This window comes from Electrophorus electricus, chromosome 26 (genome assembly GCF_013358815.1).
Source record: "Electrophorus electricus isolate fEleEle1 chromosome 26, fEleEle1.pri, whole genome shotgun sequence".
In the NCBI taxonomy this organism is placed as follows: domain Eukaryota; kingdom Metazoa; phylum Chordata; class Actinopteri; order Gymnotiformes; family Gymnotidae; genus Electrophorus; species Electrophorus electricus.
Window position 1 is genome coordinate 3,582,501 of NC_049560.1, and position 20,048 is coordinate 3,602,548.

At 44.0% G+C, this 20,048-nt stretch overlaps 3 protein-coding genes across 11 annotated transcripts in view; 1 reads left to right on the forward strand and 2 right to left on the reverse strand.

Moving 5' to 3' along the window:
- unc13a (unc-13 homolog A (C. elegans)) overlaps window positions 1-8,724 on the reverse strand; it is a 33,723-nt gene extending 24,999 nt beyond the window's left edge. For all 7 annotated transcript variants that reach the window (XM_035523347.1, XM_035523345.1, XM_035523344.1 and 4 more), the window contains exons 1-8: window positions 8,394-8,724; window positions 3,834-3,863; window positions 3,629-3,728; window positions 2,683-2,800; window positions 2,233-2,356; window positions 2,024-2,094; window positions 1,735-1,789; window positions 1,175-1,204 (exon numbers count right to left, since the gene is read on the reverse strand). In XM_035523347.1, coding sequence (XP_035379240.1) covers window positions 1,175-1,204; window positions 1,735-1,789; window positions 2,024-2,094; window positions 2,233-2,356; window positions 2,683-2,800; window positions 3,629-3,728; window positions 3,834-3,863; window positions 8,394-8,415 — 550 coding nt within the window. In that variant the 5' untranslated portion in view covers window positions 8,416-8,724. The remainder of the gene's footprint in view (window positions 1-1,174; window positions 1,205-1,734; window positions 1,790-2,023; window positions 2,095-2,232; window positions 2,357-2,682; window positions 2,801-3,628; window positions 3,729-3,833; window positions 3,864-8,393) is intronic.
- An 870-nt stretch (window positions 8,725-9,594) lies between these two features.
- On the reverse strand, window positions 9,595-13,961 carry hmg20b (high mobility group 20B). Of its 2 annotated transcripts, none has more exons than XM_027008173.2 (9): window positions 13,901-13,961; window positions 13,154-13,245; window positions 12,768-12,995; window positions 12,482-12,602; window positions 11,269-11,324; window positions 11,077-11,143; window positions 10,774-10,989; window positions 10,392-10,524; window positions 9,595-10,241 (listed from the first exon to the last, which is right to left on the reverse strand). In XM_027008173.2, the coding sequence occupies exons 2-9, from the start codon at window positions 13,229-13,231 to the stop codon at window positions 10,229-10,231; spliced, it is 912 nt and encodes a 303-aa protein (XP_026863974.1). In that variant the 5' UTR covers window positions 13,232-13,245; window positions 13,901-13,961; the 3' UTR covers window positions 9,595-10,228. The 2 variants fall into 2 exon arrangements, with proteins under 2 accessions (XP_026863974.1, XP_026863975.1); XM_027008174.2 differs by lacking the exon at window positions 13,901-13,961 and adding an exon at window positions 13,738-13,881.
- A 44-nt stretch (window positions 13,962-14,005) lies between these two features.
- btbd2a (BTB (POZ) domain containing 2a) lies at window positions 14,006-19,987 on the forward strand. 2 transcript variants are annotated; one of them, XM_035523371.1, is made up of 10 exons: window positions 14,006-14,142; window positions 15,032-15,606; window positions 15,988-16,107; window positions 16,380-16,536; window positions 17,109-17,214; window positions 17,312-17,509; window positions 17,825-18,017; window positions 18,162-18,249; window positions 18,334-18,480; window positions 18,592-19,987. In XM_035523371.1, exons 1-10 carry the CDS (start codon window positions 14,140-14,142, stop codon window positions 18,751-18,753), a joined length of 1,749 nt encoding a protein of 582 aa, XP_035379264.1. In that variant the 5' UTR covers window positions 14,006-14,139; the 3' UTR covers window positions 18,754-19,987. The 2 variants fall into 2 exon arrangements, with proteins under 2 accessions (XP_035379264.1, XP_035379263.1); XM_035523370.1 differs by lacking the exon at window positions 14,006-14,142 and having other exon boundaries at window positions 14,153-15,606.
- The last annotated feature ends 61 nt before the right edge of the window (window positions 19,988-20,048 follow it).

The window sequence follows — 20,048 nt, forward strand, 5'->3', positions numbered from 1 at the left end:
AGTGGGTCTTACGAATTAACCGCACACCAAGACGGAAAGTGAAATTGATTCATCTGACCAGGACCTACAGCAAGAATACTGGAATATCATTTAAGAAGCATGGTTGGCTGATTGCAGTAAGAGGGAAGGTGATCATGACAGAGGGAACTACCAAAAGGCCATTGGGGATTCTCCAATCATACAGGAATCACAAGGCAGATTCTCAAGAGTCACTCAAAATTGGAACAATAAAAATCAAAGCCATGAACATGTCTGCCTTCCAGCAGGCAGTCAGACCAGCAAGAGCAGAGCTGGAAGCTGCTGACATCAAAACCTGAGAACTCCTCACAATACATTCCAACATCCAAAGGCTGTATGCCAACTGGACGTGCCATACAGTGCTGGGAGAGACATGAAATGTCCACGAGTACATCCATGCACTGGCCCCCAAGGATGAGCTGATGAGGGACTGTCTCTGATGGGGATATGGTCACCATGGAAGCATAAGGTGCCATGACAGGATAAATCCCTCCATGGAATGTACCACTGACAGATAGCAGAGGTGGCTGACATAAGACAATTCTACCGTTGGCTGGAAAAGGCAACAATGAAGCATAGCACAAAGGCACTGATCATGGCAGCACTAGGTCAAGCAAAGCAGGCGTGTATCACAACAGACAAGACCCAAGATGAAAAGGAGCCTCTGAGTCAATCCAGCACCTGGCAGCATGATGCAAGCTGTTGGCATGGAAAATGCACTGAGAGACACAACCAAGTGGGTGGGATGGCATACAGAAAAATTTGCAAGACAAAGTCCAAAGTGGAGATTGGTGTAGAACAACAGATCCAGACAGATGAGAAAGCAGTGATGAACCAACCAGATATCGTAAAATGGTAGACAAGAGGCAGAACACAACAGCAATAACAGACACAATGGAAACATCCAAAACAAAGAATTTGAAAGGTTATAGAAAAATGTGGCTAAAAGAACTAGAAAGGTACCACATCAATTAACTTCAGTGTGCATAGACCTGATCAAAACAAAGAGTGGTAACCCGTGGGTGCAGATAAAGAGAACGACATCAGCGAGTGCACTTTGTTAAGGAGTCCGCATGATGTGGTATGGAGACACCGCATCATAAAATGGACCCGAACTGACCGTGCGTTAAAATCGATTCAAAACAAAGACACTTACTTTGTTGGTCCCCCCATAGACTCCAGTTGCCTAGAAGAGAAGAGCACAAATCAACCACAGACCATGAAGTTACTTATGAAAGCAAAACCTCAGTGTGGTACTGAAGGAGCGTAGGGGTTCACAAGTCCTAGTCAGGAATCAACAGCAGGTCTGACACGAGGGTAAAGCGAAACGCGGGTGCAAAGCAGGACGTCGGCCAAAGGCAACGCTGAATTTGTTGCGTCCGGCCGGCCGTGATCAGGCCAGCGTGTTAGCATCCAGTAAACGGAGCATCAGTCAAGATGCCATCCAGCCTGCCTTCCCCGTAGCGCTTACACCCAGGCTTGATATATGAGTATGTACGGACTGCCATAAACCCTCTGGGAACTGCACGCGCGTTACGTGTTCGATTCGTACCAGAATGCTTACGACACAGCCCCTCTGACAGCTGACACACCCTGAGATTATGCTCACTACACACCTGTGCCTGGCAGCAGAATCAGTTGTTTATCTTGTAAAAGGAGCATTATTTTGCGTGTGTGTGTGTGTGTGTGTGTGTGTGTGTGCGCGTGTACACTCACAGCATTGTGTCGATGGCACCGGAAGTGGCCTCTGGTGCTCCTCCTGGTATGAGTACTGCAGTCAATAAATGACAAACAGAAGTAAATAGCCAAAGGGCTGACAGAGATTGTAATGTTCTTTGCATCAGCGGAGCAGCATCAGCGAGACACGGTGGGAGGAGCAGTGAGGTGATAAAGACTCTGTTCACTCAGGGTGTCCGAGTGAGACTCGCTCAGCAAAAAGCTGCACCGGCGTCTGGCTTGGCCAGAGCAGGCACTCAATAGGCTGCAGTCAGAGGAGAGTACTCACATCCTGATCTCTCATGGCGTTGAGCTGCTCCAGTTTCTTGGCCCAGTAGCGAGCTTCCTCTTCTGGGATATCTGAAATGGCGTTGTTCAAAGCAGAATGAAGATGGCTGAATGAAGCTGGGGTTTTTTGGGGGGGGGGGGGGGTGGTGATGTATGGGAGGGTGTTCATGTGTCTGGTGTATAAGATACAGAAGTGTGTAGTGAGGTCACCTAAAGGTAGCTCGAAGCGCGTGTCCAGGAGCACGCGGTGAAAGGTCGGGTCTTTGGTGCCACAGATCTCATTTTCTGCCATGATGACCTGGGAGTCTAATGTCAGCCATTGCCCTGGACCTTCCTGTTAGACAGGAAGTAAAAATATATAATAGCAACATTGCTATGTGATCAGGATCAGCTGTGATCTTTGGCCTTGTATAATATGAATGTCCAATGTGTAATGTATTCCCACTGGGCAGATCCTTAGACATCTGGCCACAGATCTGTTCTTTCTTTACAGATACCATCATCCATGGCAAAACTTAATGTAATTTTTTTCTGTGGAAATGTCTGGGAGGCATTTTAGACCGGAGAGGAAAAATGGTATTGAGTGCCAGCTGGTCAGATTGTGCATGTATATGTCTCTAGAGGGCGCTGCTGTGGACATGAGAGCCATCTGCGCCATACCTCATTGGACTGGCGAATGCTGCGCAAAGGGATCCACAGGGTGCCCACCATGGTGTCCCAGATCAGGCCTTTGTTCCAAACCTCCACTGTCAGGCCCAGATCCAGCCTATTAATCTCACTGATAGAGAGAGGGGGGGGGGGGTTGGTTCATGGTCAACAGGAGGCCAATAGAGCTTCCTGTAAGTGACATAACCATGATCTCTCCAACACCACTTAAATTTTACCCCAAAAATAACATTATGTTCCCTTGAACAGGGAAACAATCAGACACAAGTAAAGACAAAGTTAGGTCAATGCCAGCTGCACTTTGGACATCTCTGGTGACACACAAGTCCCACACCAAAACACAACACTGTCTTTTCTACAGTCCTTATAAGAGCCTCAGCTCTGCTGTGTTCATATCTAAACAAAGCACGGTCGATGGCCGTGCTACATTAGACGGAGAGATAACCAGTGGGAGAGGAAAATGGGAATGGATTTGCCTTTCTGAGAGCACAGACCCTAGTCAGACTAGTCAGATGTGGTGCCAGTCTATACATTACCTGGACTTGGTTTACGAGTACTGTAGCAGAACTTTCAAATACTCTGCACTCCAAATTCCCAGTCGAAAAGTTTACAATTTGTTCCATTTAGCACTAAGTAACCTAAGTATCTATCTCTGCGCTCGGGAAAGAACCATTAGAGAACTCTGCCCCTCTGTCCTCTGATTACAGTTAGAGTGGTTACAGAAGAATCTGGCATAAACAGTGATGTGTAGTGACAAACCAAAAGGAGGAAAAATGACAAGAACTATCATCAAAGAGCCCTCCGAACATGGTGGCTGTAAATAAACTTGCCTACACTGAAGTCATCCCCATCTCTGGTGGGTAAACGCTAGAGTTCAGTAGTCATGTGATCTGATATCTCTCGAGCTTCTGAGTGGGTGAGGAGCAGGAGTGCTACTCACAACATGAAGTCCTGTTCCCAACATGGCTGGCTGCCACGCACTGCAATGGTGGTGCTTTTCACGTTCTGCACCTTAAGTGACACGTAGGCGTTGAATTTCTCTGCACACACATGCACGCGATGAGTTGGACCTGTGAGAGTTTCATTGCTAATGGCAGACAATAAAAGCAGAAGCATGTCGTGCTGATTTTAGATAGTCCACCTACCTTGCGGTCCATCTAGTTTGGCTTTTTTCACTGTAACACAGACAGAAACATGGGTTCAATCAATTACATGAATACTTATCCATTTAATACAAATTCATCATGGAAACCAAACCAGAAACAAGATCATATGTATTTTAGCATCATCATCATGTTTACCATCATGGTAATACGCAATCTGTTTGGAAACTATCTGGGGTACAAGACTTTTTGGACTCATTTATTTATTTATTTATTGGTCATTCTACCCAGTAATGACAACATTCACAACACAAAAGGTTTCACCACACAGTTTTAAGAAGGCTCACAGCTGACATGAAAATCCTCATATATAGCCATAGTATTTGCAAATTATTTGAAATGTAAGGCGTGTAAAGATGGCTCACAGTCAATGTGGCTGATCCAATACATGTAACGGGCATGTAAAATAATCCTAATTAATATCTGCAGATGATGTGAAGCACGCTCATTCGTCACTGCTGTAACTATATGCAGTGCATGTTAGTTTCAATGTAGTTAATGAATAGATTGCAGCAGGTACTGAATAACATACTGTAAGATTAATAAGTACATAAGAAGGCTGGACTTTAACACAAGGTTCTCCACCCAAAGGGTGTAAAAAGAGTAATCCCTCAGTGACTGACACTTAAAGCTCAATGCATCTGGAAACGGTGCAAATCTTTTTTTTGGTGTAGCACACCATCTTTTAGTTGGAAAGAAAATATAAGTGCATGCAGAAGTCTTGCTAGAGAGCTGAAGACGGAAGAGCAGGAGACAGCAAATCTGCCATCACTTGTGCTTTGGGGATCTCAGAAGAAGCCTCTTATTTTTTGAGAGCCGGCCTGATGTTCACCATGACGATTCATAATTCATGTAAACCCGTGCCACGGGGATGGCAAGCTTCTGTGGAAAGGCGGCATTAAAATTCAAAGGCTCTCTTCCGATCCTTTATCCCCACCCTTCCCTTTGGAGTCCACAGCCAAAAGCCCTCTCCCAGGTAGCTGGATAAAATCACATCATTTAGTAGGAGCATCAGCCACTCAATGGGCAGCACGTAGACCACTCCTCAATCTGCCAATCATATGCACAATGGCCAACAAGGTTGTTCCTTATGCATACCTGACTCCTGATATTGGAGACAAAAATGATGGTCTGGTCTAACAGAACAGATCAAGTGTTTAATAACACTTATGACCTGAGGAAGGTTGGTCAGAGGCCAAAGGTTAAGATTTCAGTGCAACTTATGTGTTTATACATGACACTTGCATGCAAACACAATATGAGACAGATGTAACAGATATGAGACCGGATGTATTTTTTTCCCACGCAATAACAAAAACTTGCTCTTCTTATTCTTTTTTTTTTTTTTTTTAAAGACACATATCAAGAGGCATGTGCTGTTCTTATGAGTTAGGAAACAGTAAACATTAATGTCAGTTGGCAGCGTGGTAAATGAGTGTGCTAAATATTGCTTGTATTTCCATATTGCACTGGCCTGGATTTGACCATTGTGTGGGGGACTTACCACAGCCTGGATACCACAAGCACTGTCATCCATTTACCACTTGCCCCTGATTGATGATGTGGTTTCTGTGAAGTGTGGGGTGTTCCGGAAAACATGTCAGCGCGAGACGCCGCACTTCAGCACGCGGGCTTTCAGATCCAGCGTCGGCGCTGGATGTAAGACAAGCACAAGCCTGGCCCAGCTGCCACTGCCTTGGCCGCGTGCGTGGGCTTGGCGTGTACACTGCGCCCCTCCACCTTAGCCAGGATTGGTCTGCCTGCTCTTCCCCTGCTATGTGGCTTCCGTGCACGTGTTCTCCAGCTCGCTGTCTTCCGATGGCGCCCCATCTAATCTCCCCGTGCGGTCGGGTCCTGAAGCCCTGCCACTATAAATAAACACTCAGCACGGTAGCGAGCAGAGACTTCGAGGGCGGCTACCGCTCGCTCAGCACACAGGTGCGATTTTACACCGTCCTCTGCAGAAAGCTCAGATTTGATATATGGGTTTTCCCTATATAGAACGAAGTAGAAAAAAACAGCAAACCAATTAACCCTGGGCTGAAACCATATCAGTCTGGTGTAAACGGAATCAGGTATTTTTAACGAGACATTCTCGGCGACTGTGGCTTCGAGTTAGAGAAGGCTGTATATTCAAATCTGAGCCTATACCATTGAGAAAGATTTGTAATGTGTAACAGTAACCTGATGCACATTTCTCTTCAGTCAAATCACAAAATGCGATCAGAAGCCTTTCTAAGGATGAGACTGTTCAAGCACGTGCCTGCCCACTAAAGGGAGATGAGTGTCTCACAGATTTAAAAAAAATCACAGGTCTGAATATAATCTCTGATAGCCCTTCAAAATTGGGATCATTCTTTAATGCTATGGATTGTAATTAATTAGACCAGTAATTCCTCTGAGTTCCCAAAGAAATACGCTATAGCCTAATGGTCATTTTTAGATACACTTCAAAATTTCCATGATAAAACGTATACTGTGTGCAGCAAGGGAGAGTCATGTGTTAAACATATTGTATTCCAGTTTCAAAATGCGAGGGAAAAGTGATATATTTAAATAGTAACAAATCATATCGTTATGTCACGTTACTATAAGCAAAACCTTTCCTTTTAAGTAATTCAAACACATCTATACATCATAGTACTTCTACCACGTAGGAACAGCAGTGTGATTAAAACATTTCTGAACACAAAATGAAAGAGTGACGAGAAGTGGCAAAACGTGCAGTGCTGAACGTACAAAACCGTCCACTGGACCAGTCGAGCGCTTCTGTTCATCTGTTCAGGTTATTAAGGCAGTCGCCAAGAGTCCATTCGGACTCTTCGACACACACCCACACTGCACTGTCACTGTTGGATGTTACACTCTCGGAAGCTGTGACTGGTTCTTTACAGACCAGTGGCAGACATGCCGTGGATGTGAAGGGATGCGAGTGTGCATGCAAATATAACTGAACGTGCAAGCTGATCATGAGCAGCTTTTAGGAAATGAATTTGCATGATGTCCTGTGCAGGAGATTTGTGAAAAGCAGACAAACTTTTGCAGAACAAAAACCCTGAACTTATCACCCTGCTTTCCTTGGGTGTTAACATGGGCAGCCTAGATGAAACAGGGCCTAGTCCAATATGAATGCATTTTGGTGTAGATAACTGTGTTAAACTGTGTTAAAGCAGAGGTTCTTAGTGCAGTCGCCAGGGTCCCACAGCCAGACAAGTGCTTTGTTTCGCTCCAGCTCCTAATAAACCTTCACCACATAATCACATAAGCTTTGAAAACCTCTGTACTAAGGAACAGTCATTTGTAATTTTACCTTGAAAATGTAACAATCTGCCTTAATTTTTTTCAGTGGAGCCCAAAATGAAAGTCAGTAAGATATAAAACACAGATTACCCTATAAAATGAACATCACTGGTGAATCCAAATTGCCATGACAAATAAGGGAAATTGAGAGTAAAAATCTCTAATCCCTTTTTTTTACAGTTTGATTGATTACACTGTTTTGTTTTGTTTTTTACATATGATTTTTGAATGTAATTTGAATTCAGCCTCTTAGATTTTGCACTCACATCAGATCATATATATATTATAATATATAATAGCTCTCTCTCTCTCTCTCTCTCTCTCTCACACATACATACATACATATATATATATATATATATATATATATATATATATATATATATATATAGACAGCAGCAAGCAGCAGAATAATAAGCTTTCAGTATATTTGAGAGCAGTCTACATGCATTTCTATAGCTCTCACTATATGATAGAGACTGTCGTTTAATACCTATTCAGTCATTCATTCATTAATGTAGACTATGTATGCACTTGTTTGATCTTTCTTATTATTTTTGAATATCTACGTTGGGGTATACCTTACAACACTGGGAAGATAGAGGCTAGAGCGGGAAATAACGATGAGTGGAAAAGCCACTTAAAGGATTTTTCGCTTCGGAAGAGCTGGTGCCTAGAATCTGAAGCTAGGAGGGAACACGCCCCTAAATTCTGAGAGCGACTGAGCACTGGAACATAAGGAGCTCCGTATGCTGATTATCTAGCAACACCCAATAATGGATTTAACCAGAACGCTTTATCGTCGATAGAAAGCCAAGACATGCAAACTGTGGCTAAAAGCAAAAGTAATGGAATTGACAAGTGGTCTCAGGTTATTCTCATAACCTGTGCCTCTGTTCAACCATCGAGCGCAATTATAAACTATAAATATGAATTGCAATGAATTACACGTGAATTCAACCGTACAGATTAGTGATCCGGCGTATCGATTAGTTAGGAGTAGAAACGTGCTCTTAATATGCCATAATTTAGTTAACGCCTAAGACATCTTCACACGCTTTCGCAACTCAAGTTTACAATATGATAATTAAAAAAAAACCAAATTAAAACACAAAACACATATGTACATTACACACAGAAATTATTGTCAGTAGCCGGCGGTCCATTACAGGCGAGCGCGTCTCCCTCAGGTATGCCATTCTGCCATTCCTCACCGACTGAAATAATAACCCCCTCACTCACCTCCAACACACAGCAGTGACATGTCTTTCTGCTGTTATGTGCAGAAATATGCGTCCCCGTGTTCAGTGAGATAGGCGAAGATAACGGACATCAAACGCTCGGTATGAGGTGATGCGAAGTGGCCACCCACCGCTGCACGTCGGAATAGGCTTTATACACGCAAACTGGCATGCGACAAGTCTTTTCTAAAAAATGTTAAAACTATCCCGGTGTCTTAATTTACGGTCGTCAATGGGCGTCCCCCGCTACACAAACCACAGTTTCGCTGGGGATGTGACCGAGCCCGCTCGTCGTCTCAGCCTCTGGCGATCCGCCGCGCGGCCATCTTGTTCAGCACCGCCGTAACGAGGACAGCCGCGGCCGTGACGTCAGGAAGACCGAGGCGTGGACCGGCAGCGGAGCCGCTCGGCGGCTGTGTGGCTGTGTAAGAGAATACGTCCACGCACGTTTCTGGCGTTCGTATCCGGAACGTACGCGTTTCGGTGTTAAAGTCGCACCAGACCCGCTCTACTAAGTGAGCTACGTGATGCGCCCGATGTCTAATTCAGATATTACTGTATATTACTACCGTCATCCATCAGGCTTTCCAACGCTCACTATGCAACACATCAACTGGAAAGTGGACAATTAAAGTTTAATGGCTTTCCAATATTAGACAATAAGACAGTCGAGGTATCTGAAAATGGCTGGCGTAACATGTTTGGTTTAGATAAGTCTTAGTCCCAATATACCTGGCCCTGAAGTGTGGGCAATGGCGCCCTCTACTGGATAGTCATCTGTTGAACTGAGGAATCTGAATGGTCCCTGCACACTGTAGGTTAGATCCAAGTATCAGTCAAGTTTCTCCAATCATTGCGTTGCACAGCTGAAATTATAGAAATCTGAGCAAATTTTTAGTGTAGTTCCAAATTGCTCACTTTAGTGTGTTGAAATATTAGACATAAGTGAACTTTTAACATTATTTCCATTAATTTTTTTTTTGTAAAGCTCAAACATTTGACAGTCAAAAGGCAATTAGTTGAATGATATTAAAAAAAGAACTTTGCAAATACTTTACAGACGGTACCCCTCTTTATTGTATTTTTTCATTATATGGAGAATAAATTGCTAAAAGTCATTTTTCAAGAATCATAACACTTGAAAACACACACACACACACACACACACACACACACACACAGAGGCTACAGTACATGACAAGTGAACATTTACAAATTAGGACAGATTTTATTTTACAACTCAAACATTCTCTGACACAATCTGAGTACTTACAGGAATGTATTTCCATTAAAATACACAATTATAATAAATCATTATAAACCTTTAGGTTTAAAATTAGAGAGAAAATGGTAAGATTCAATGTCATAATATACCTGAAATGCTGCAATTTCATTGCATATTAGCAATCAATAGTAAAAAAAAAAGTAGTTACATTTATGGAATCAGAAATGAATAGTTGTAATCGAAATGGCAAACTAGCCAGTCTAGCACTGAAAAAAATCAAGGAATAGCTGATCTAATCTGAAAATATACCATATTATTAAATATACCAAAAGGGAAATTCAAGTTTCAATTTATAAGCATGGCTACCCCATCCCCCCCCATCCCCCACCCCCATTACACTCATTACATAAAGTCTACAAAATATTCCCAGTGACCCTAATGAAATCCAAAAGATGCAAAATAATTAACATTTCATAGTGTGTCCAGTTACACCTTCAGGCACTATTGCTCCACTAAGGCAGACGTTACTCTCCTGGTTGTTGGGGTGGACCTACAAACCTGGACCTCAGGTAATCACTCTGGTCCCATCCCACTGTACACATGCACGTTTCTCAAAAGTGCTCACTAAAGAAGATAAATGAGACAGGAATGACTTTGAAACTCCATATATAACGATGATCCAACACATTTCAACACAACCAGTGCTATTATTAATTAAAGCTATGACAAGTGATTGAAACACTGTGGATTTAGTTTACTAGGTGAGCCTGGTACCTGTCTAAGTGAGCCAGAAGGTCTTGGAGCTTGAGTAGCAGGGCACGGTGCTCGTGAGGACTGCTCTCTAAGGCACTGCTCAAACGGCTCAGGTAAGAGTCCAGAGTCCCAACCGAGGGAGTCTCACCTGTGCCTGGAACAGGTAGAGACCAAGCTTACATGTGATCGAATATGGATGGGCAGAGTCAAAAACACGCGGACAGATACGTGAACAGTAAACTAAGAAACTAAAAAACAATGACAAAAACAAAACACAAATAACAGGGAAATTCTAGGAAAGAATGCCCTTTTGAACCATGGGCAAAATTCTGCCAAGGTGTCAAACACTTCTGTAAGAGAAAATGCCATTTGTGGATTCGTAGTGTACCTGTGTGCTACTGACCTGGTAGGGGCACCGAAGCCAGATTGCTAACCAGTGTCTGCTTGATGGTCTGCAGGCGGCGCTGCAGAGCCTGCGTCCGGAGCTCGTCCTGACCAAGCTCTGCCTCTAGCCGCTCTTTGGCGCTGAACATGTCAGCAATGTGCTTCTGCAGGACAGCGTTCTGCTCCTCGAACTCCACATTGGCCTTTCGCAGACGCCGAAGCTCCGCCTCCCGAGCTGAAAGACAAACAGTCTGTTGAAAAAGAGTGGCTTATTTAAAAAAATTAAAGCCGTCAACTGTTGTGTATGCTAATAATTGTGAACCTTTGTTCTGGTCCAGAAACTCCTCAGTGAAAATAGGCACGTCGAATCTGTTGGAGATGTCTGAACTCTGGAGGACAGAAGGCTTTAAATAGGTCATGCTGTAAGCATCATTCGCACATTGAAGATTAAGGAGAAAAGTAAATGGCAAAGTGGCTGTTAAAGTTTTATTGCAATTCACCTTTTGGTACTAACCTTAAAAGTTGCTGATCCTGAGCTATTGGCATTGATGATAACAGATGTTAACTCTTCTACAAAAACAAAAGTAAAATTAAAAAGTTTCTCTGAATAAGAATAAGAAAAGAGCCTTTAAGACTATAAGGTTCCATAACCCGTTACTATGCTATATGGCCAAACGTGTGTCGACACAACTCTTAATTATGGATTTGGGTTTCAGCCAAACCCACAGTTAACAGGTCAATAAAATCAAGCACAAATCCATGTGAACACTGGAAGCAGAATGGGTCGTACTGAAGAGCTCAGTCATTCTACACATGGCATAGATTGATACGAGTCAGTTCATGAAATTTCTGCCATGCTAGATCTGCCCCAGAAATTGCAAGTGCTATTATTGTGAAGTGAAAGCATCTAGAAGCAACAACAGCCACAAAGCACTAGAACACACACTGACAGAATAGGGCTGCTGAGTACTGAAGCATGTAATGCGTAAAAATCATCCCTCCTCTGCTTCATCCCTCACTACACACTTCTAGGCTGCTTCTGGAAGCAACATCAGCAAAAGAACTGTGTGCCGGGAGTTTCACGAAATGGGTTTTCATGGCTGAGCAGCCACACACAAGCCTAACATCAACATGCACAATGCCAAGCATTGGACAGTGTTAAAAGCACATCGCCACTGGACTCGAGAGAAGTGGAAAATGGTTCGTTGGAGTGAAGAATTACACTTCACTGTCTGGCCATCTCACAGAACAACGTGGATTTGGCGGATGCCAGAATAACGATACCTACTGGAAGGTATAGTGCCAACAGTGAAGTTTGATGGAGGAGGGATAATGGGATGGGACTTTAGTTGAGTTTAGTGTGGAAGAACTTCAGAGGTCTGCACGAAGTCCTGACCTCTGCTCTTGTGAAGGATTTTGGAATAAATTGTAACATTGATTCAGTCAGGTTTTCCCACTCCACTTCAGTGCCTGACCTCACAAACGCTCTTTTGACTGAATTGGCACAAATTCCCACTCCAAAAATCTTGTGGAAAGCCTTCCCAGAAGAGCGGAGGCTGTTGTAACCACAAGACGAGGGAGGCGGCAACTCCCTATTAATGCTCATGTTTTGGAAAAGGTGCCAAAAAAGTTCATAAAGGTGTGATGTTTAGGTGCCTACACATTCTAGGCCATACGATCAAAAGCAAAGAAAAGGGTTCAAAAAAGAGACCAGAAATTATGCTGACCTTTCTTAATTCTTTTGTCCTGGATTTTGGCATTTGTGATCTGGTAGGCCTCGCTCTTCTGATACTCCCTCAGTTCTCGTGCATACTGCACCTTTTCTCGCTCAGCCTCATCGAGGTAGCGCTGCGAGGAAACAAATTCAACACACTGGTCACACGGTAACGGGAATGGATTTGCTGTTGCACAGAACGCATACTTGACATAGCCTCGTAAACAGATACTCATGAGTGTTCATAACCAACTGCTGACATTATTTTTTTGCAGTGTTCAAAAAGGAAAAAAAAGCACCTGTTTGTCATGGGGAGCGAGACGGCTCCATTCTGCGCCGAGTCTTTTAGTGATCTCAGGGAAAGGAAGGTCAGGGTGCAGGGCACGAATCTGTTCCCGTCTTTCATTCAGGAAGCGCACGTACCCTGTCACGGGTGCCTTGGGACCATTGGGTAACACCTTCTTTCTTTTTTTACCCTTGGGCCACCCACGCTTTTTTACCGGCTGTGCTGGGAGCGTTAGGCTGTTCTGCAAGATTACATTTGTGGAGGAATTGCACAGATGACACCAGAATTTAGCAGACAATAAATACAATCTAAGCATTTGGGGGGTGTCTAATCGTATGAAATCAAAATACTGAAAACTTGTGAGGCTTCTAGGGCAATGGATACTGGTCTAAATCTTACTTCTTCGTGAGTGGAGTCGGAATGATGGGACCCTTTTGAAGCTGGGGCCTCACTCTGCTCTTGTTTAACTCCCCCCATATGAACGCGAGCTTCTGAGGAGTACATGACGAACATAAACAGAAAGTGGAAAAACAATTACCTGACTGTCAATAAGGCACGTGGGCTGCAAACCGCCATCCATCTGACTAAAACCATCAGCGGTGCTGTTACTGTGATCATATTACGAATGTTTACGAATTTGTTTTCCGCGAAGCAACACGTATTTTTTTGACGACGCAGCTAGCTAACTTCGCACGTTGCTAGCTCATTAACCTAGTTTAGCTAGCTAGCTAAAATGCCTAAACCTAGTTAGGTAACCAGCTATCGGTTCAAATGTAAGGCCATTTTATAGGGAGTTTATTTTACTAATAGCTACACAATTATTTTACTGGTCGTCTGGTAGAGGACCAAGAAATTGCTGTTTGTTTACGACTTGCAGCCTCTTAGCTAGTAAGCTACTAGCTATCTAGCTCAATCTACTACGTATTAGCTGTTAAATGTAGCTAGCTAACTTAGCTAAACAGATAAGCTAGATAGTTAGCTACCTAGCTATCGCTAGCTCCACAGCACTCATTAGCAGTCATGAGAGGTGTAACGGTGTGCGTGTGTTTCCCGAACAAACAGTCCTAATAATCATAGTTATGTTCAGCCAACACTGCCTACCACTTATTTAATTTGCTAGCAGCAACTATTATTAACTTAGCCTACCTGATTTGATGTGTCCCCAAACTCAACAACAGCATATAGGCTACTGTGCAGCGCATTCCCGTCGTTGATTGGATGGCAATGTTTAGCCACGGCGGGTTTACGGCACACGATTGGTCTTTAGTCTCAGTAGGCGGGGCGACGGTTTGTTACAATTTCCTTTGTCATTTAACATTGGCGTGTCGGTTTTTCGGAAAGTGGATCAGAATCAGAAACCCCACAGAGTTGTTAACGGACTGATTATGGTAGGCTATGTGCTTTTGTTTTAACCTCATCTGTAAACGCGAAGGTAGCTTGTAGAAGTACTAATGAACGTAATATGAGTATTACCCTTTAAATAACCTTTCTTCATATATGTAAATATTAAGTATTTTTAAACGTCTGACTTTGAACATAAATGTCAATGATGTTTTAAATCCCAGTAGGATTAATGTAAAAGCAGTCTCTCTGAATGTTAAAGCCTAAATACTGCTTGAAGTTCTGGTGCTTGTGCTGGCTATACTATTTAATTCAAAACTTAATTACAGAGTCTAACGTTGTAACGTTTACCTGACGCAAATGGTCTGTCGTGAGTTAACTACGCTTTTAATATTCTTGGGCTCAGATTAAGTCTTAACCATGACCCTTTTGTAGACAGGTGACACTGGCCCATGACGTTTAATCATGATAGCTTGCTTTCATGTTAGTTTGTTTGCACGTGAAAACTTGTCTTTAGTAGGCCTATATGCAATAGCCCTTCAGGATATTGGGCTCCTGCTTTTAGCGATTAGTTTAATCGCTAAAAGCAGGGCTCGGAATAAGAAAATGAACATTAAGAATAATATATGTATAGCAAGCGTGCAGATGACAATGCTTGTTTACTTCGTAAGAGAGGTAGGCTATATCAATGAAGGGTGGAACAAATACATTAGAATACTGCCTAAGATAACATAAATTGGGGGCACTGCAGCTGAAACAAAGCAGGAGGAGAAATATTGCTGGAAAGTCTTTCTTAAAAAGTGGCCTCCATAATTAGAGTTGCTATGGAAGATGTTCAAGTCTCAGTCACCCAAAGCCATCTCCACTCTCTCGTGGGAAGCTATAGTCATCTGGCCAGTATTTCTGGTTATGCGCTGTTGTGTATGTTTATTCCAGCAAAGCCTGCAGTGCTCACCATCCAAGATGGCTGCGGGTGAGAGCAGTAGCCGATCCTCATGTTTAAACCTGTCTAATTCGGGGCCGCTAGGCAATGCCCAGCCGAGCAACAGCGCGCATTCAACACCCGCAGGCAACGGGGGGTCAGGGGGTACCGCCGGAGGGGTACACGGGACCGCAGGGAACGCCAATCTTCAAGCGGGCCTCGACGGCGGCGGAGGCGCCGATGCCGCAGTAAGGACTACCTCGAACCCTCCCCGGCAGTCAGTAGGTCAAAACGCCACGGCGCCACCGGCTACGACCACAACCGGAGACACCTCGGCCGCTGCGTCAGACATGCCGGCGACATCGGCGTCCAGCGCATCTTCAGTGGATGCGTCCGCGATCTCGTCCTCTCTGCCCCTGCCCAGTAGTCCGGCTTCGGTGTTGGTTTATCGGGAGCCAGTTTACAATTGGCAGGCGACAAAAAGTACAGTCAAAGAAAGATTCGCATTTTTGTTCAACAACGAGGTGCTAAGTGACGTCCATTTTTTGGTTGGTAAGGGAATGGGAGCTCAGCGCATTCCTGCGCACAGGTAGGGAATAATGATGCAGTGGGTTATTTGTTTACTGATGTTTTTCTCCGAATAGCTCTGCTCCTAAATGTAAAAATAATTGAAATACACCAAGCGCCGAAGTGTAGGTTGTATGGACGGCTGAGAACTGCTTGAACCGTACATGCCCAGAGATGATCATCTACTAAAATGATGAGATGGTTAAGATAAAAGTACATGTTACTGCCATGCACGTTAAACGAGGATCTCCGAATCTTTAAAGAGTAAAGTACTCTTGTACATGATGTATAGATGCACATACACGTAACGTCATCGTTTCCCGTTTCGACACGATTTCTGCTAGGACGTAGACTAAATTATCACTGCCCCTTAATTACAGTCTGATCCCATCGCTCTCGACAGATTTGCTCTCGCTGTTGGAAGCGCTGTTTTTGATGCGATGTTCAACGGTGGTATGGCCACGACATCAACAGAAATCGAGCTGCCGGATGTGGAACCGGCTGCTTTTCTAGCCCTCCTCAAGTAAGAATGCGAGCATAATGCGTCACGGTGCACGAATGATTTCTCTTTCTGCATAACTGTTAGCTCTTTGGCCAGAAATGACCTTGAAGTGCCCTCGCAGTCCAGCCGCTACATGGGACCAGCAGTTGCGTGCATACATTTGCATTCCTGTATGTGGAACACGTGGCTTGCATAGTTTGAGTCGCTATGCTGAGGAACATTAATCCACAGCTAGTGGGCAAGATAATGTTGGTGCCTCTCTTGTGTTGACTCATGACCCCCCCCCCCCGCAGGTTTTTATACTCCGATGAGGTACAGATCGGACCCGAGACAGTAATGACTACGTTATACACTGCGAAAAAGTATGCAGTGCCTGCGCTTGAGGCACACTGTGTCGAGTTCCTGAAGAAAAACCTACGCGCTGACAACGCTTTTATGTTGCTTACTCAGGTAAGTGCCCCTGTGGTTGGTATGACCCTTGTTCTTGGTGTGGAAAGCTGTGTGGACACTGTAGCTTAGTTCTCTTGGTGAAAGTGTGTGTCCGTGCCCAGAATAAGTGGACATTACTAGGCTACAATGGCCAATCAAGGAACAGTCTCTGAGTGATGCTGTAACTCAACTGAAGGGCTGCAGATCTAAAAAATAAATATTCTGGTGTGAAATGTTGTCCAATAAATAAGTGGACACCAACATATTTTGGTTTGTGTGCGATAGGCAGGCTTATCCAAGAAAGTTTTTAAAGCATTTCCTTTTCCATTTCACAGTCATTTTTCCCAACTGAGTGCAGATTGACGTCGACAGATGTCACTTTGCTAGCTTGTAAACCAACTTGGCATAATTAACGGCACATTCATTTAGAATGAGGCCTAATGTCTAATTCGCACTTTATGCACCTTCCACATGAAACACATGTGGCACTTTCCGTGAAACGCTGCTGCCAACTCACTGGGGTGCACATGCTTCTGTGTGAGAACCATTGCCGTAGGCCTGTGTTGAAACCACCAACAAATTTTTATTTTCAGGCACGGCTGTTCGACGAGCCACAGCTTGCCAGCCTTTGCCTGGAGAATATAGATAAGAACACTGCGGATGCAATAGCCGCTGAAGGCTTCACCGACGTCGACCTCGGTACTGGATCAGTGTCTGCTCCCATACATATGAGAAAACAGAAACTGAAAGAGGGATGAGCAACACGACTGGGTGTTCACCTCCTGCTGTTTGACAGACACGCTGGTGGCCGTGCTGGAGAGGGACACGTTGGGTGTGCGGGAGGTGCGTCTGTTCGGGGCAGCGGTGCGTTGGGCGGAGGCCGAGGCCCAGAGGCAGCAGCTGCAGCCCACCCCGGAGAACAAACGACGAGTGTTGGGAAAAGCCCTCGGCCTCATCCGCTTCCCTCTGATGACGATAGAAGAGTTTGCAGCAGGTAGCAGCGATATGTCTTTCGATGATAAATACGAAGCACTGTTACCTGTTCAGGAACTCTTCATGCTAATGAATCTATAGACATTTGTCAAATTGAGTCACTTCTTTTTTTAATATACATTTTTTAAACGTCACTTTTTCGCATACTGAGAGGATTCGTACTGTCAAATTACTTAGTACATTCACAGTGGTGAGAGGTCTGGACAAGTCTGTGTTGAGTGGCCTGTTTGGTTTTTTTCAGTCTGAAATGAGCAGGTGATTCATGTTTCCTGAGATGCATGCCCCTAGTGCCTAACCTGGCTTGGCTGTGCGGCAGGGCCAGCTCAGTCGGGTATCCTCACGGACCGCGAGGTGGTCAGCCTCTTCCTGCACTTCACGGTCAACCCCAAGCCGCGCGTGGACTTCATCGACCGGCCGCGCTGCTGCCTGCGAGGGAAGGAGTGCAGCATCACGCGCTTCGGCCAGGTGGAGAGCCGCTGGGGCTACAGCGGCACCAGCGACCGCATCCGGTGAGCAAAACGGCGCCTGATGGAGTTCTTGCTTTGCTTGACTCAGACGGCACATGTAGTTTTAAATCAATGTAGGCGTGGATTTTGGAACTGCGTATAACCACGCACTGGGTAGATGTCTGACCATTAAGTGTTCTCCTTTAGGTTTTCGGTGAATCGCAGAATATTTGTGGTCGGATTTGGGCTCTATGGCTCCATACATGGTCCAACTGACTATCAGGTCAACATCCAGGTATGCCATGTTATTTCAACACGGAACAGCATACACAATTTCTTTAAGATTCCTTAAAAAAAGAACACTCGTCTTGTTGACCAGATCATCCACACGGACAGCAACACAGTCTTGGGGCAGAATGACACAGGTTTCAGCTGTGATGGCACAGCTAACACCTTCCGCGTGATGTTCAAAGAACCCGTGGAGATCCTCCCCAGCGTCAACTACATCGCCTGTGCAACTCTCAAGGTAGTTTGCTGGGTGCTTCATACGCAGGAAGTTTATAATGGTGAAGTTTTTAGACTATAAATTAAAAAAACAAAACAAAACCAAACACAAATGGGCATTGAACTTCTGCAGGGTCCAGACTCTCACTACGGGACAAAGGGGATGCGTAAAGTCAGTCACGAAGCCTCCGCCACTGGCAGCAAGACCTGCTTCACCTTCTGTTACGCCGCGGGCAACAACAACGGCACTTCGGTAGAGGATGGACAAATCCCCGAGGTTATCTTCTACACGTAATGACGGACTTGTGTCCTATTGAAGCATGTGGACACTACATATTATCTCACTGAACTGCACTGGTCTAATTACAGATCAGCAACCAAAAAAAAAATTATTTTCCTTTTTTTTGCCATATGATCAGAGCATGAAAAATGTTATGGAGTTCCCAGTTATACTCTGGGAACAAATTTGTTTTTGTACTTGTGTAGCACTTTGTAGTTGAAGCCTGAATTCATGGCTGACTAGTGATTATTTGCAAAAATAGCAAACTGTCAAGTCATTAGTAGTTACGCTATTGTTCAGGTCTAATACTACCATCACGTTAGTACTGGTCAGCTATGTTTATGGCAGCAGTTTAGTTTGACAATTTGATTTAATGTTTAATAAGTCTGAAGTGGGTCCACCTTTTGACTTTTTGGTGAGATGCTCATCGCTTCGAGTTGCACTGATGCACTTTTGACCCAGATGCAGGTGCATATATTTTGTTTGGGGCATACAATCATATGGAACATGGACTGTTATGTTTTTGACATGAAATTTGTCAGATTAGAAAATGAGTGAAAAAGGTAATGTTTACATAGATAATTGTTCAGCTAGTTGCCCTCCACCAGAGAAACTTCAAGCAGCACTTGCACTGAAAATGTGACAGAATAATTCTCAAGTATTCAGTGTAATGGAGTAGTGGACACCTTTCTACAGTTAATTTTACTATTTCTATCTGGCTAAAAACCACAAGAATATTTGGAAGATGGTCACAAGGAATGTGGAACTACTTGCTAATTTGTAGCCTACCTGTAGTTTCACTAACGCTCACTATAAGTGCTGTATATAAAGGCAGTGCCCTGTAAGTCCAATTAAAATCTGTCCACTTAGTATATTGAGGTTAATTTTTTAATCAGTTGATGGTCCCAGCATGGAGGCATGCATCAACACAATTGCTAGAGTAGCAGCAAGGTCATAAACAACATTTTGCCTTATACAAGTCCACATTTCTCAAACATGCAACTGTACAATTAATAAATTGTAGTTAGTGACCACTACAAATTCAATTGACCCATTTCTACAAATTTGTGTCCCAATGTTTCATTTAGCGGATTTCTTGTCAAAGAACTCAAGTCCATCGATTAGATTTGTGACAGCTGAAGATTGAAAATTTCACTCCTGCATGAGCAGCTGAGAAACCAAAGTGAATCCCATTAACAAGTTAAATCAGCTCCCTTCTCCCATTTATTTGCACAGGAACCCTCTGGGGAAAAAAAACAAAAACCACCGCACCAGCTCCTATACAGGCTGCAAGTCACCCCATCTCTGAA

What these genes read in the sequence shown, in the direction of transcription:
- hmg20b (XM_027008173.2), bottom strand. Translation starts at nt 13,231, where the DNA reads ATGGGGGGAGTTAAACAAGAGCAGAGTGAGGCCCCAGCTTCAAAAGGG. An exon ending in CAGGATCAGCAACTTTTAAG is followed by an intron (nt 11,144 to 11,268) that starts GTTAGTACCAAA and finishes TCTGTCCTCCAG; the next exon opens with AGTTCAGACATCTCCAACAG. An exon ending in GGCTTCGGTGCCCCTACCAG is followed by an intron (nt 10,525 to 10,773) that starts GTCAGTAGCACA and finishes TACCTGTTCCAG; the next exon opens with GCACAGGTGAGACTCCCTCG.
- btbd2a (XM_035523370.1), top strand. Translation starts at nt 14,927, where the DNA reads ATGTTCAAGTCTCAGTCACCCAAAGCCATCTCCACTCTCTCGTGGGAA. An exon ending in CTTCACCGACGTCGACCTCG is followed by an intron (nt 17,215 to 17,311) that starts GTACTGGATCAG and finishes GCTGTTTGACAG; the next exon opens with ACACGCTGGTGGCCGTGCTG. An exon ending in TCGCCTGTGCAACTCTCAAG is followed by an intron (nt 18,481 to 18,591) that starts GTAGTTTGCTGG and finishes GAACTTCTGCAG; the next exon opens with GGTCCAGACTCTCACTACGG.